The 17,025-nt window shown below is 40.0% G+C and overlaps 1 protein-coding gene across 1 annotated transcript; it reads right to left on the bottom strand.

Moving 5' to 3' along the window:
- Positions 1-619: 619 nt before the first annotated feature.
- Positions 620-16,965, bottom strand: LOC138959633 (DNA-directed RNA polymerase III subunit RPC5-like). The gene is made up of 18 exons (XM_070331194.1): positions 16,902-16,965; positions 14,300-14,350; positions 13,141-13,218; positions 12,582-12,703; positions 11,967-12,049; positions 11,536-11,649; positions 10,184-10,347; positions 9,158-9,288; positions 8,364-8,455; positions 7,816-7,936; positions 7,338-7,419; positions 6,923-6,976; positions 6,106-6,209; positions 5,636-5,739; positions 4,721-5,256; positions 4,238-4,303; positions 3,008-3,133; positions 620-2,565 (listed from the first exon to the last, which is right to left on the bottom strand). The coding sequence occupies exons 1-18, from the start codon at positions 16,938-16,940 to the stop codon at positions 2,506-2,508; spliced, it is 2,127 nt and encodes a 708-aa protein (XP_070187295.1). The 5' UTR covers positions 16,941-16,965; the 3' UTR covers positions 620-2,505.
- Between the last annotated feature and the right edge of the window lie 60 nt (positions 16,966-17,025).

The raw sequence follows: 17,025 nt of genomic DNA on the forward strand, positions 1-17,025 counted from the left end.
CACCGAGAACTTTGGCTTTGGTGTGTCAGTATGGGGGCCCGGGTAGCTGAGGTGGAACCAAAATAGCTGAGGTGGAACCAAAATCGGTTCAGCGCTGCGCGCTGAGAGCACGTGTTGAAATATCTCATCGATCAGGTTGTGTCCGGGGTCTCTGTCAATAAGCCCACCAAATTTGAAGCAGATCCATCGAGAACTTTGGCCGTGCATGGCGATCAATCACACACACACACACACACACACACAGACACAAGTCGTATATATATATAGATAATAAAATGCACCAGTGTGAAAGTCTCAGGAATTATACTTTTATTTCAATTGCCATTTGATTTGTGTGTGCTTCATTATTATTTTATTTTTTTGTGTGCATACATATCCTTATAGTCCCTCGAGAATGTAACAAAGGACATTTAGGCTGCTTTCCCTGGGAGTCCAACCTGTTGTTTTTTTAAGTGCATGTATGTTAATTATTTTCCTGAGACTTCTGCCTTGTGAGCGTGAGCTTAGGATCTATATCATGGACATGCTTGCACACTGGGGTTTTCAGACATAGCCAGGTGTTCATCATTCAGTAATTGCAACTGTGCTACTGTAGTACTAAAACGCAATCATAGTTGCAGGATTCTTCAACTTTATTATTTTACAAGTAAAAAAACAAAAACAAAAAACAACATTGGAACACTTTCACCTGGAATTGCAAAATGTTCACATAATAGATACATTAGTAGCAATTTCCCGTATACACACACACATACACAAACAAACAAGTCCTGCTGAATCATGTACGTATTTCATCAGATACCTTTTTTTTTAGTAATTGCTCCTAGTATACAGCTGCTAAAGATTTTCTTCTAATTTTGCCAAAATGATTCACCAAATCACTCACACTGGCACTACTCTTTGCTTTGTAAAACAAGAAGAGCAAACGCTCGATCGAGTCACTTTCGCAGTTCTGAATATTATATGAGGCATCAGATGGACAGGAAGAAATTGCTATTCACAACACAATGAGTCACGTTCACATAAAATTTGAGCCCGGTCACTTTTATAGTTTCCGAGAAAAGCCCAACGTTAAGTTGTGTGTTGCCGAACAGAAAAGGCTAGTTATCTCCCTTGTTTTTCTGATAACGTTCGTAAAAGGCTACAGATGTAAATACTTTGATGTAAAGAATAATCCTACAAAGTTTCAATCACATCCGATGAACTTTGTCAAAGATATAAAATGTCTAATTTTTCCTTTGACGCTGACCTGTGACCTTGAAAAAGGTCAAAGGTCAACGAAACCATCGTTAAAGTGTAGAGGTCATTGGAGGTCACGACTAAACAAAATATGAGCCCGATCGCTTTGATAGTTTCCGAGAAAAGATATAAAATGTCTAATTTTTCCTTTGACGCTGACCTGTGACCTTGAAAAAGGTCAAAGGTCAACGAAACCATCGTTAAAGTGTAGAGGTCATTGGAGGTCACGACTAAACAAAATATGAGCCCGATCGCTTTGATAGTTTCCGAGAAAAGTCCAACGTTAAGGTGGTGTCTACGGACGGCCGGCCGGACGGCCGGTTGGACGGCCGGACGGCCGGCCGGACAGACTAACACTGACCGATTACATAGAGTCACTTTTTCTCAAGTGACTCAAATACAACTATAAATATTCTCTCATACACGTACTGCCAACCACTCTCTCCAACAGAACCAAAGAAGGAAAAGTTTGACCATGTTTGTGGCTCTGCCAATACACAAAGTGTGCAGTTACAAACATTCTCTCATGCCATCACTGACAAATGCTCTTTGCAACACATTCACACATAAGTTTACCATGTTTGTCGCTCAATACACAAAGTGTAGTCTACAACGTCTAGTTATTCTCTTGAAGGATTATTGACAAATACCCTCGCAGAACATTCACATCAAGGATAACTTGATAGTTTTCCTAGCTCCAAAAAGATTCCTTGAGCCATACAACAAGGCTGAATTTTCACTCCTTTTGTGACTTATCATCATTCCCGAGACTGCGACAGACGTCAGAGGGATGCAAGGGCAGAAGAGGCAGGAACCCTTCTCCGGGCTATTCTGTTTGGGGGGGCTGACGACAGAAGGTCAGGAAAGCTCATCTGTGTCCATTCCTAACCGTTGTCGGACCAGCTCTGACTAGCTAAAGTTTTAACACTCAAAGACATATTATGCACTGACAGGTATATGTAACATCTTCCCCCAAGTCGTATGCTCACTGTTTATTAAAACACTCATCCTGCCGCACACGATGATACCTGAGAAATAAACCCAGTCCGACGCCGACAGAGAATCGGTCTAACACACACATTCACACACTAATACACAGCTACTGGTGTACGGTTGAACATATACATTCAGTTTCTCCTTGATCATTACCTGTTTCATTCAAAATGTCAACGCCGACTATTGAGTTAAAACACACACACGCACTCACACACAGTGATCACAGATGGGCTCATAGCTGTGGAATTATAGCACTGTTGGAAGCTGTCATCAAGAACTTGGGGCAGTCCCTTTGATGTACCACAAGCTGCCATGACTTTCACAAATGTCCTGCACACAGATGCACAGCATCCATAAAAGTGACATGCTTTTCTCAAGTATAATCAAACTAAAGCTAATTTTCTCCTGCAGCCTGAAACATTTCTCGCAAGAGGCCGAGTTTTCACAAAAGGGCACCTGTTGATTACACAATTCTTGTTTAGCATAAACACCTACAAGTACAAGTAACAGGCAGTTTCAAGTGGTTTCAAGTCTCTTGTCATGACAGGTACTATCTTTACTGAAAACAAAAGATTACATTTGTGAGCACTGCCAATTGCAGGAATCAGTATAGGTACATTTGTACTAGAAATCACATTCTTCACACAAATTAAAAATAAAAATCTAGCTCATTAAACATTCACCAAAAATTGTAAGAACTAGCAGTAATACCTTCCACAGAAATCTTCATGCATAACTTGTCCTTCATTTGAAAGATTAAACAGATACATACCTTGAGAACTTTCCTGTACTCCGCATCAGAAAACTCATCCTCCAGCTTCTCTCTGGCTTTGCTGATGTATGGGGAGCTCTTCAATTTGTTTGTATGTTCCAAAAAGGAAAACAGCACTCTTCTGACCTGAATCAATAAATTAAATCAAATAAGACATGACCTTTCCATTTCTTTATTTTTTATTGCTAACAGAAGCAGTGACTTAATTCCTCTGTCTTCCTGGAACTTCATGGGCCATGTTCATAAGTTTGTCTGAATCATTCATCATGTTTTACAATTACATATAGCTGGTAGGTCAAAGTGGTATGGTCAATTGCAGTCATGCGTTTGCTTGCAACACAATACTCTAACAGTAACCAACAAAACGTCAAATAAAATATTTCAAAGTTATCAAAGAGATGTGGTGGATAACCTGATATCACAAGTTAACCTTAAAATGAACACTGAATTTAAACTACTTAGCTTTTCTCCAAATGTTTTCAACTTTCCCAGATTGGTCGGATATCCCCTAATTATATTAGATCACTGGTATTCCTTCAGTATAAAACAAATGTATTTCGTCGCTGTAATTCACAAACCTTGTATCTCAATTTTTGAGGCTTTGGAACTAAAACAATAATGAACTCCCTTATTTGTTTGCACGTGTGGTGATAAAAGCTCGTGAAGTGAAGAAAAGTTCTTGAGAAGAAAACTCTTATCTTCATTTGTTTGAAGTGAGTGGCTAAAAAAACCCGCTCAAGTTGAACTTACAAGGTTTTCGTGCCACACATGGACGGAAACTATGTCATAATACGAAAGATACGGGCTTCCTGCTGTTGCATTTTAGCATGCATGAAACAAAACTCCTGGATGACTGCACTGGATAAAAAGCTCCTATATCTCAATATTTTCTCACTTGTATGGAATATCATTAATAACTGACATTAACACACATTAAGAATGGCATTGCACTGTTTTAAAGAAAATATCAACCCATGAATTGAAGTTATAATTGAAGCGGTGATTTTTCAAAACAGTTTTTCCCCTCAAAACAGCCAAAATTGAGATTTGAGGTTTGTGAATGACAGAGACAATTTGTACAAGCAAGCTATAACACACTTCTCTTCATTAATATATTTTTTTTCATAGTCAAAATAGAATATTCACAGCACTTTTTGCCCTGACAAGAGACTAACAAATCATCTAAAAGGTAAATGAATAATCCTCCCCCGTGCATACACTGATTCTCACCTCATCCAACCTGTTACCCTGATGAAGGTAGGCAAACACACCATCTGTGTTGGAATGGCCCATTAGCTGAAGTGAGATGAAAAATTACAAATCCAAGACATGAGTTCTTCAAATCACAAGAAAAGAAGCTAAACTGGGCTTGGTCTAAACAACTTTGTGAAAAACGACAAAGACTCAAAAGAACCATCTATTTTGGCGGGCACATTTATAGGATTGACTATGCTACTCTTCAGTTATACTATCTATATGAAAACACATCAACAAACTCTGAGTTGCTTTCACCATCAAATAAAAACTATTACAAAAACCACAATACTCTAATCTTGGCCTAGATAAGACCTTAATGATGAAACATATTACAACATGGTCCAGATTCCAATCACAAATAAAATCCTGATATATTCCATTGTGCAATAATCAGAAGTTATATATATTTTGCAAATTTAATCACCGGACATAATCATTACCAATACTGACACTTACAGGCTTGTTGAGTTGGAATCCCCCAGCAGATAACACAGCTTCCTCTAGCATTTTGTCGGAGACTCCAGACGAGAGAATATGACCCTGAGGAACCTGGGACAGCTTCAGATAAAACTCCCGCTTCAGGTCCTGTAACGTCACCACCTGCCGTTTCACCATCACTTCACGCGCAAAGGTCACCAGTTCCGTTCTCAGCTGCTTCAAGTTTTTGCCCTGTGGCCCATCACCGTTGCCCAGAGAATCCCCCAGGTGTGAGTTTAGAGCTTTACCATTGTTCACAACACTGTTGTTGCCAGAGGGTAACACCATGTCACCCTCCCCACACACTTCCATTGGATCGACGGTCAGTTTTTCGGCAGAAACGGACAAAATGTCACCATTGTTTCTGTCCCCTGCGGCATCTGCCTCCATGTCGATGTCACTGAGGTCTGACATGGAACGGCCGCTCAAGGTGCGTTTCCGTGGTGATGACCTTGACGAGGCTCGTCGTCGACGGGGTCGTTCGTCGATTTGCTTCATCAGCAGTAGTTCCAACTCTGGTTAAAACAAATTAAAAATTTGTATTGTGACTTAATTTGGGTGCTGGCTCATAATTCCATACAGACCGATTTATAGACAAGAAGGTCTTTATCCAGGCTGAGAACGCAAAAAAATACTAATCAAACAATTACTGGAAATGCTGATGTGGTTCTGATGTATGCAGTAATTAACCTTTGCAGGATCACCCTTTGGACTACACAGTTCTCAAACAAAAACTCCCAATAGTTTTATAGATACAGACACTTTTGTGAGGCTCTGGGTCGTCCATGACCCAGAAAGCACAAAGAAGGTTAAGGTCATATCTGGCTTTTCATCAGACTCGACAAGAATAATAACAACAACAACAACAAGCACATCAAGAACAAGCTTTCTTACCTTTGGCTTTTTTGTCAGCATCCTTTGGCATTTTGAAGTGTTTGGACAGAGACTGGTACTTGGCATCCCACAGCAGTCGCTGTCTCTGGACCACCTCAGGGAATCTGGAAAAAGAACAAATAAATGTATCAACGAAAAAGTGTTGCGGTGCCAACAAAGCGAATTCATTACTGTAAATCTAAAGACATAAACAGGCACACATTGATGTGGTCAAAATGAATCAAAGTTTGACAAAAAGAAACCACACAAACAAAACAACAATACCACCAAAGAAAGCCTGAAACAAAACAAACCCAAAAAGATGTATATATTAAAAAAAAAGATGAGCATAGTCAACAGAAAAATGTCTGCCTGAAACAACTGACAGCTAATATTTTATTAAGGAAATGATAACCTAAGTTTAAAGTCCATTCCCTCAATTCAAAAAGAGCCTGTGTGTAAAAAAATAAAAAATATGGTTACGGACTCACCGATCTACAAACTCCCTGTCATAGTCATAGACAAACTCCCAGCCCTTAGAGGTACGCAGTCTTGACATCTGCTCAAGAATGTCCTTTACATCTTCAGATGGCAGCTAAAACATAATCAAAATACAAATGTCAACACAAATGAATAAGCACACTTTGCTATTTAACCTGCACCCTGCTTTGTGGGTCGTGGGTGACCCAGAGCCTCATAAAATCGTCTTTATCTCTGAAACTACTTGGAGTTTTTGATTGAGACTTCATGTAATCTCCAATCACCATACGAACATCCTATTGCCCAATTTTAAAAGATTTCCTTTGTAAACAAACAAATAAACGATGACATAATTTGAACCACACAGTCCGGATGATGTGGGTCATGGACGACCCATATGGAATTACGTAAGGAATTTTACGTTGTTTATCCTTATTCGGATGGCGTGGGTCGTGTATGACCCATACTTTTTACGTTGAATCCTTCTTTGGAAAGTATGGGTCGTACATGACCCACATCATCCGGACTGTGTAGTCCAACGCGTGATCCGGTGAAGGTTAACGAACTGAAAGTTCAATGTACTGCAACAACACTGTTTCCAGACAAACAAAATGAAAACAACTATACAAAAGAAAGAGAGACAATCAAAAAGGTGAAGCCCAGTTGATCATTTGCACGATCTAAAGCTCAGAAGATTGTAAACTTTTCTTTGTAAATGAACAGTACCAAAATTATTCACAAAACAGTAGAAAATGCCATGCACTGCTGCTTTGTGAGAGATTTTCTTTTTTTAAATCACATAGCATTCAGTTAACTGAACCAACTTACCCCGGAAGCTATCTCCTTTCTCACAACATATTTGCAATGGGTAAATTTCCACATCTGTAAAAAAGAATGACAGACAATTAAATACAATAGTAAAATATACACGGTCTTCTGTAGTTGCAGACTTCTCTGAAAATCGCTAAATAATGACGCCAGGATTTATAAGAAGGCTTTAAAAAACGAGAAACTGTGAAAACAGATTTCACATGGTGACATGCACTCAATTTAAGACCTAACTAACTGTACATATGAACACTTTATCAGACAACAATTCTTTTTCAAGAGCAAATCGACCAACACTTGTCAGTTTCACTTTTTGTTTTCTTTCTTTCTCATTAAATCTCAAGCCAAGAAATATCTATAGTGTACTGCACATGGTTGTAATAAAGTCTTCATGAAGACACTTGCTAATACTCACCACAAAATCTCTACCACGGATTAGATGTTCACAGGACACACCACTGTGAGGGCTGCTCGTGTCTTTGGGATACAACACTTCACTGGAAAATACAAAAGAATAAAGAATAAAAAATCAGCACTTGATTAAAGTTCATCTCTTATTGGGCTTATACCACAATGAGGCGCACATCTAAATTACCAATGGATTGCACAGAGACAGGAAAAGTGATTCAACATAAAACTGATTGAAACCACTCTGGCTGGGACTTCTCTGGACACATAAACATACATTATGCATGGATAGTCACGAATCATGTCTTTTGTCCTATTATCCAAGGAGTCCATAAATCCTTTCAGAGACATCCCAGGATTTCTGGAATGGCAAACAAGACAAAACCAGCTCATCACAAACAGAAGCTCAAATATTTGGTATGCCCATAGTGCATTACAGCAGATATGTTTTCTTTCAGTGTAAAATGTGAAACGATCATGCCTACCTTTTCACCACCCAACAACCCTGCACCATGACAGCAACCTGCTGCAGTGATCGTAGCGCTGCCTGGGGGTCCGTTCCTTCAGGTAACAGCTCCATCAGTTTTGAGAACTGAACCACTTTCACTGTAAGTGTAACCATACCAACAACATGATGACAACTTTCGGAGAGGAAGGGGCGAGGTTGTGAGGGTTCACACACACAAACACACTAATTACTGAAGTAAAGATTACATGAAGAGTGGAGGGTAGTTGTCCGGGGGTCAATAAGCCTGCTACCATTGTGGGAGGGGGGTAGAGAGGGAAAGGTAGAGGAAGCACGATTTTTTTACTTCAAAATGTATTCATCAAGCACACAAAATCAAAAGTACTGGTTCAATACTGAAAGCACATCAACTCAATCCAAAATATCGATACCCAGTTTTCACAGGATAAATGTGGTTGGGTAAGGATGGTGGAAAGTGGCTGACAACTTATATATATATATCCATATGCAGTAAATTGTAGTAAACAAGTCAATCTTATATGAGAGCAAAACAAAACATAGTGTTACCATTTGTGAGCAGCGCTCGCACGGCATCAGACAGAGGCATCAGCTTCAACTGTTGACGACTCAGAATGCTGTTTGGCGTGTGTACCTTTACTCTGTAACACGTGTGAATAAGTACATGAATTATTACATTTTCAAATAATTCTAAGAGAAAGAACTACACAGCAAATCTTACTATTCTTAGCCCACAAACCAGAGGTTCTCTGCAGCCATACAGACTGGGTGGCCGAGTGGTAACGCACTTGCGCTCGGAATCGAGAGGTTGCGTGTTCAGGCCTGGGTCAGGCCGCAATTTTCTCCCCCCTTTCCTAACCTAGGTGGTGGGTTCAAGTGCTAGTCTTTCGGATGAGACGAAAAACCGAGGTCCCTTCGTGTACACTACATTGGGGTGTGCACGTTAAAGATCCCACGATTGACAAAAGGGTCTTTCCTGGCAAAATTGAAAAGGCATAGCTAAAAATGTCCACCAAATACCCGTGTGACTTGGAATAAAGGCCGTGAAAGGTGAATGCTCGCCCTAATAGGCTTGAGGTTTGCTGGCCGATGTGAATGCGTGATATATTGTGTAAAAAATTCCATCTCACACGGCAGAAATTAATATGTAAATCGCCGTGAGCTCTTGTGAGAAACAGCGATTAATAAATGTCCATTATTATTATTATTATTATACACATTCTATCTCTCTTCAACATTCACCGATCTCTGTGAATGCACAAACACACATTAATAAACACACACACACACACACACACCACACAAATCTGGTAAAAGATAAGATGAGAACCACTGAAACTTACTGTTCATCAGTGTCAGGCTTGGGAAGGAGTGTGCTGAGGTACTGATTAGCGTCGCTGTGGAACTGCATGTGTCTATCTCCAGCTTGGGCACCGTACAGAAGCTGATACTCTGCTTCCACATGACTTGTGTCCTGCACAGGCAAAGTATGCAACACATTTTAACAGATTATAAAATTTAAACGGCATCAAACATGTAGTTTCATGAGGTTGTTTTGTTCTCTACCTCTCTCTATACCCCCTCCCCCAAACGCGATCATCAAATCTCAATGATTCTAGCGATCTAAGGTTTTGCTGTGTGACAAAGAGATCATCCTGAACATTCATAAGAAGTCAGATTGGAAGGACTTTCTTTCTTTATTTGGTGTTTAACGTCGTTTTCAACCACGAAGGTTATATCGCGACGGGGAAATTGGAAGGACTAAGTACAGTCATTGAAAACCCTGTAAACTGCAGAAGGAATTGCTGATGTCCACATGACTAGTACAGTTGAACCTGTCTATAACAACCACCTAAGGGACTGACCAAAAGCGGTCATTAGACACAGGTGAATCATGCCGAAAATCCAGGGATCTTTTCGGGTGGTCGTAATGGGCAGGTGTTCACTATTAAAGTTGAACCTGCCTTGGTGACCTTTTCTTAAAACTACAGAATAAATCTGAGAGTGGCTCATAACTCATTTGTAAAGTCCTCCTTCATATGGACATAAGTTCTGCGACTAAGAATGTAAAATCAAATGAAGTAAAATCTTCAAAGAAAATAACAATCATTAGAAACTGCACAAGAAACCTCTCATCTTTGAAACTCGCACAGCATATCAAAAACAAGATGTGTTTTCATGTTATTTCTTTTCATCCATTTTACTTTTAGAGATTAACAAAATGGAAAGAAAAAAACAACGTGTAAACACACACAGCAACCGCAACTTTCTTTCTTTCTTTTTTTATTTGGTGTTTAACGTCGTTTTCAACCATTCAAGGTTATATCGCGACGGAAACCGCAACTAAACTTGGACATAATAATTCTTACATCTGAACCGTGATATGTCAAGGTATGCCAATGCTCCTCCTCCCGTCGACGCTGCACATACTCGTATGATGCCATGCGTCTTGCTTTTGCTTCCTCGCTCTCTGGACGGGCAAATTTCACTGTCACCTGCTGTACATCCTCGTCTTCCTCCTGGGAGGAGTCACCTGGAAAATGTAGTGATCATACAATACATGAAGATACTCTCAGGTTTGATAATGTCGAATGAAGTGTTTCTTTCACACCACATTTTTAAAAAAAATTTTTTATATATTGTCTGCATTTGAACATACATTTTGTGTGTGTATGTGTGAGTGCATGCGTTTATTCAAGTGTGTGTGTGTGAGCGTATTAGCACGCATGTGTGAATGTATATATTCACGAATGAGTGCATGCACACAAATTTCCCATTTTCACTAACAACAAGAAGGGCAAAGCCCATACGACTCACATGCTTGACCTTGACCTTTACATGACCTTGACCTTCAGGGTCAAGGTCAAATAACTAAACCTAGCCTTTACACATTTTTCCTACCAAAATACATGTGACCTTGACCCAAGGTCAAGGTCATCCAAGGTCATGCAACACAAAGCTGTTAATTCAAGACATAGGAAGTACAATGGTGCTTATTGGATCTTTCTACCATGAGATATGGTCACTTTTAGTGGTTCACTACCTTATTTTGGTCACATTTCATAAGGGTCAAAGTGACCTTGACCTTGATCATATGTGACCAAATGTGTCTCATGATGAAAGCATAACATGTGCCCCACATAATTTTTAAGTTTGAAACAGTTATCTTCCATAGTTCAGGGTCAAGGTCACTTCAAAATATGTATACAATCCAACTTTGAAGAGCTCCTGTGACCTTGACCTTGAAGCAAGGTAAACCAAACTGGTATCAAAAGATGGGGCTTACTTTGCCCTATATATCATATATAGGTGAGGTATTAAATCTCAAAAACTTCAGAGAAAATGCGAAAATGTGAAAAATGGTCGTTTTTAAGACAACAATTACGGCCCCTGTGACCTTGAACTTGAAGTGAGGTCAAGTTGCCGCACATGTTTTTTGAGATCTTGTAACCATACACCATCAGGTGTTGATAGACTTAACAGTGACGGACGGGGGGGACGGCCGGACGGACGACTCGGGTGAGTACATAGACTCACTTTTGCTTCGCATGTGAGTCAAAAATGCAGACAATTCATAGTTACTATAACTCAAGTTGTCTTGGACAGTAGGGTATCATTGTTTGAAGTGAGTAGCCAGGTTGTTTCACTATTTGGAATCCAACACAAGTAAGCTAGGCACTGTGAGTTCACTGGGCAAAGCCCGGCTATGATGACTACATACCACCAGCTTCTTTCGCAGCAGTCTCTTTTTTCTCTCTGTTGTCTGCTTTATCCAGATAGTCAAAAACAGGTCGCATTTGAACCATAGCATTCACAGGTGTCACGTGCAGCTCATCTGAAATGAATCAAATCACTCTGTCATTTGCAAAGCAGTTCTGTAGTGTATTTATATTCCCAAACAGAAAGGTTATATATTTCAATTATATGGCAGGTACATTGCTGTTGCAAAGAACACCCCTAGTAACGCCTCAACCTGCCATCCTGACAAAATTTCTAGCATTTCTTGCACCATATTTTACCTTTTTTCGTTTTCTCCTGGCGTTTGTTTCAAGCAAACAAATCCCCCCCCCCCCCTAAAAAAACAACTAAACGTTTTCCTAAAAGGCTTCTGTATTGCTCTATAAGATGGGAAGTGTAATCAATCTTTCTCACCATTTTTCAAGATACCAATTGCATACTTGTGGGTGTCAGCAGGACAGGGAACAGACCTCAGCACTTGCTTGTCCATCATACCACTGAGTACACAAAACAAAGCACTTGGTTAGGGTAACGTACATAACAATACAAATCATTCAGAGAAGAACGAAATGATCAAATGATCGTGAACTGCAGTTAAAGAAAAATAATCATGAAAAGAATGTGCTTGGTCTGGAATTGAATTAACTTATTTTTTTTTTATAAAAGGGAACTCTCTCTCTCACCTGTGTCGTGTTCTCCCTGTTGCTCTTGTGGTATATATATATATATGTATTCTCAACAACAACAATATAAACTTCCTTTTAAGACTGCCCAAAATATCAGTTACAATCAGGTTTTAAGAGGAGGAGTTTTATAAAAGGAGGTAAATTTACAGACGTAATGAACAGTCTCAGATCTGAGGCAGTAGAGTTTTAAAATGGAGGCCATCTTAAATTTGATGGTCCAAAAAAGAAAAGGGGAGGGGAGTTCCAGTCTGTATTGGTTGCAAATGTCTCACATTAATGCGACTGGCTTCCAAAAACATGATGCAGTGAAAAGTAAAGGCTGCAACAAAAAAAAAAGATATACCTGGCAAAGTAGGATTCTTCTTCCATCAGCCTATTGCCACCTTCCACATTTACTGCAATCTGTTCACCTTTGCTTTCTGAATAGTTTTGACTCTTGGTGTTCAGGCCAAGTTCAAGTTCAACCTGAAAAACAAGTGTAACAAAATATTCCACATGTTCAACAAGATGAAAACATACTTGGAAAGAATATTGCAACTCATGTATTTTCTAAACAACAAGGCACATTCAGTTACTAAGAGAGAGATATAATGGGATAGACAGCAAACAAGACAAAGTATGTATTGCATAGGCTAACGGCTAGACATGTACTGAAAATGGAATGTAAAATATTTAATTCTGACATAAAACATTACAACTTCTAATACAAGCTCGAAGCTTTGGTTATCACTTCTACAATGTGATTTTACAGCACAAAGAAAATAGAATTTGAGAAGTCTTCCATTACTGCACAATCTATAGATGTGTTATCAGTAAAAGAAAAGACGAGGGAGGAGGGCAAGACTTGACTATAACATTAACAGGTAGGCAACCTAATACTGATACTACTTAACTAGTCTTACCATTTTGTGCTTTGGTTTTACTCTTGCTTTCGTGTGATCTACATGCTCATAAGACATGTACTCTGGCCGCAAAGGATACTGTTCAGATGAAAAGAAGAAACATTTTTTGTTTTGTTTGTGAATGTGATCATATCATTATGCCAACAAACACATACACACATAAGTGCACACACATAGTTAAACATAAAACAGAAAGCACACATGCATGGCACACATCCGAGCGCACTCACGTTTTAACATCCACACACATTCACAATCTTAACAAAAAGAAGAGCAAACGCTCGATCGAGTCACTTTCGCAGTTCTGAATATTATATGAGGCATCAGATGGACAGGAAGAAATTGCTATTCACAACACAATGAGTCACGTTCACATAAAATTTGAGCCCGGTCACTTTTATAGTTTCCGAGAAAAGCCCAACGTTAAGTTGTGTGTTGCCGAACAGAAAAGGCTAGTTATCTCCCTTGTTTTTCTGATAACGTTCGTAAAAGGCTACAGATGTAAATACTTTGATGTAAAGAATAATCCTACAAAGTTTCAATCACATCCGATGAACTTTGTCAAAGATATAAAATGTCTAATTTTTCCTTTGACGCTGACCTGTGACCTTGAAAAAGGTCAAAGGTCAGCGAAACCATCGTTAAAGTGTAGAGGTCATTGGAGGTCACGACTAAACAAAATATGAGCCCGATCGCTTTGATAGTTTCCGAGAAAAGATATAAAATGTCTAATTTTTCCTTTGACGCTGACCTGTGACCTTGAAAAAGGTCAAAGGTCAACGAAACCATCGTTAAAGTGTAGAGGTCATTGGAGGTCACGACTAAACAAAATATGAGCCCGATCGCTTTGATAGTTTCCGAGAAAAGTCCAACGTTAAGGTGGTGTCTACGGCCGGCCGGCCGGCTGGACAGACTAACACTGACCGATTACATAGAGTCACTTTTTCTCAAGTGACTCAAAAACAACAATAAATCGTTGGCATTGCAATTTTGCCTAAATTGCCCCACTAGCTCCAGGGAGATCCCCTTCTACATTTTGCACGTTTATTATATATACACCTACATTCGTGATTGCCCTTAAAAGACATGAAGAGCCCTTTATTAACTCAACCTATGCCTGTCAGTTTACTGGTTATAGACTTGAAAGATGTTCACTTACCTGCAGCACATATAAGTTTGATGCCAGGCTCTTAGATAGGTACACATCCACCTGCAAAACAAAAACAATTACAGTCGGACCCGCTTATAAGGAGCTCAGTTATAAGGAACCTCTCTTATCAGGAGTGAAAAATTAGGCCCCAAACCGGCCCTGAGTCCGGTTATAAGGAGTGCCGATAGCACCGGCTTCAAATTCTGGGAGACTTTCTCCGCCCACACCCATCACTCGGAGATGGACAAAATTGTTGGAGACGGAAATTGTCTCTATAGAGCACTGAGCTTTGAGACCAACACACGGAAGGAGATTCTGGTAGATTTCATGCTTGAAAACCAGGAAACATTTGCCGGATATGTTGGTGGTGACCTTGAGACGTACTTGATGAAAAACACAATGCAGGCAAGGGCACGGGGGTCCGACGTGGAGATCTTTGCAGCCGCTACCCTCCTTCAGACAACCGTGGTTGTCTACACGGCCATCACCCCTCTCTGCCGGATCCCAGATGTCCCACGCTTCGAGGAGAAGATTTATCTCCGAAACTTATGCGGACATTTTGAAAGGGTGTCAAGTACCGTTTGAGCATGCAGGCTAAATTCTCAAACAGGCGTAATCCTTGGATTTCTGGAACTAAAATTATTAATAACCGGCCAATGTTCCTTTACTAGTTCCTTCCTAACGTAATGCCGTTTGGTCGCTGGTTGCTACAGCCATTTTTCAGTTTATTGTTGTTATTCTCACAAGAAAGTGAAATTAAGCCAGTGACAGCAGGCCCTATTTTTTTCCTTCTATTTCATTTCGATGATAAGCGTTGATCCTAGTGAGAAAAAATGTGTGCGTTTTTTGTTTTTTAATAAAGGAATGTAATTTGAAGGTGAATATAGCCGCTTGAGTATTTTATCCTCGGACTGAATGTTGTTTCATTGTATGTGTATCAGTGACAGTGACAATTATGTTTGTTATGTGTTGTACATGTATGAATGGAGGTGTGGGTGTAACTGCATTGATATGTAAGGTTTTGAAGGGGCTGTTATTGTGTTGTTTTTCAGTATCACTGTCTCAAGTTCCCTTTGACTGAATGGAGACCAGGGCTTGTCTTGTAGTGTTTGTTGTCCTGTTGTGTCACTGTGCTATGAACAAAACTTTTTTTACCACCGCAACAAACTCATCGCTGGCGTTACATATACAGAGAGGAAGATTTTCTTCTTCTTGAGCGTTCAGGGGCCCCGCGGTCATTCCGCTAGACTCAGATGAGTTTTACTTGTGTGGCATTATTTACCTGCCACAAGGGCAGTCGCAAGCTGTCTTCTAAGTACTGTTATAGTGGTTTGAAAACCAAAAGAAGTTGAAGGGAGACAGAAATCAAGAAAAAAAATGGCCGAAGAAACAAAACAGAGAGGAACAAATTACTGTTGTTCCATAGACATGAGCCTAAAGGGGCATTGATTTTCAATCCGCTGTGCGAGAGAAAGAGAGAGAGAGAGAGAGAGAGAGAGAGAGAGAGAGAGAGAGAGAGAGAGAGAGAGAGAGAGAGAGAGAGAGAGAGAGAGAGAGAGAGAGAGAGAGGGAAAAAAGAAGAAGAAGAATTGCTAATACTAACACTAAAAATGCAGAAGCCCGCTTTTAGGTAGTTGGGCTTGGGTTACTCCTTATATCCGAGAGCTCTGTTATAAGGAACCTCGGTTATAAGGAGTAAAACATTTGGTCCCCGAGCGCTCCTTATCCAGGTTTCCCAATTGCTTGGTTTCCGGCCGATTTATGTGGAGCATGTGATGCGCACACAAAATATTGGCGGTCTGGAAGTGTCTTCTGCGCAATGATCGCGGCGGCTTTCTTGACCGCCAAGGACGACCACGCACGTTGTGAGACGTCATTCGTTAGACCTCAATAAGCGGGCCCGGCCTGACTGAATGTACACTTTTTTTGGTATTATATATAGACTGCAGAATGATCCTTTCTTTTGGCGCGCCTCTCTTGTGATTCCTTACTCTAACTGTATCATAGATTCACACTGTCCAGTGTCTAGAAAACCACACTGACACAGGACGTACAACTCTAGTTGGAAAATGTAACCAGTGTAGCATGACGGGCATTAACAACTTGATTGTTTACGCAAACGGCAATCCTTTTCAATGAACATTCCACAAAAGAGCAACTGGTTTATGAAAAGGCGAACTAAGCAATGCGAGTTCACGAATGACTGATGCAAACAACAGGCAATATCCAGACGGCAGATGTCTTCAATATCAAATTTCTTCAAGCCTGAACCTGTTTGGACATTCATATTCGCAGTATATATGCATGATTATAAGGTAACCACTTACGGTGCATGCATATGCATAATAGAAAATAATCAATGCGTGTTCATTTTACTCACTATCCATTGCTGTCTACATATTAGGCACCAACACACAGCTGATACACTATAATTTGTATAAAAAGGAGTACCTGTTCTGCAGTTGCAAGTTCTTGGAAGCTAATTCTGTTAAAGAAACCTTTTGAAATGTATGAACACTCCAACAAAACAGAGCACCATATATTCAGAAAACGCTGACTATTGTACTTTGAACATTTAAGTTGTCTTGTCACAGGCTGCTGCTATTCTTACCTCGTGCACCACAGGGTCTTCCATGTCGTCGTCCGCCATGGTTCTACAATGCCAAAGATGTAAGAATAACTTCCCCTTGTAACGACGCTTTACCCTATCCTTTACATAAAAAAACAACAACTAC

The sequence above is a fragment of the Littorina saxatilis genome, linkage group LG2, assembly GCF_037325665.1.
Source record: "Littorina saxatilis isolate snail1 linkage group LG2, US_GU_Lsax_2.0, whole genome shotgun sequence".
Lineage (NCBI taxonomy): Eukaryota > Metazoa > Mollusca > Gastropoda > Littorinimorpha > Littorinidae > Littorina > Littorina saxatilis.

Bases quoted from the DNA above. Each gene is read 5' to 3' on its own strand.
- LOC138959633 (XM_070331194.1), bottom strand. From the start codon at position 16,940: ATGGCGGACGACGACATGGAAGACCCTGTGGTGCACGAG. The intron at 12,050-12,581 runs GTATATCTTTTT...TTGTGTACTCAG, and splicing joins GAAGAATCCTACTTTGCCAG to TGGTATGATGGACAAGCAAG. The intron at 4,304-4,720 runs GTAAGTGTCAGT...ATCTCACTTCAG, and splicing joins GATTCCAACTCAACAAGCCT to CTAATGGGCCATTCCAACAC.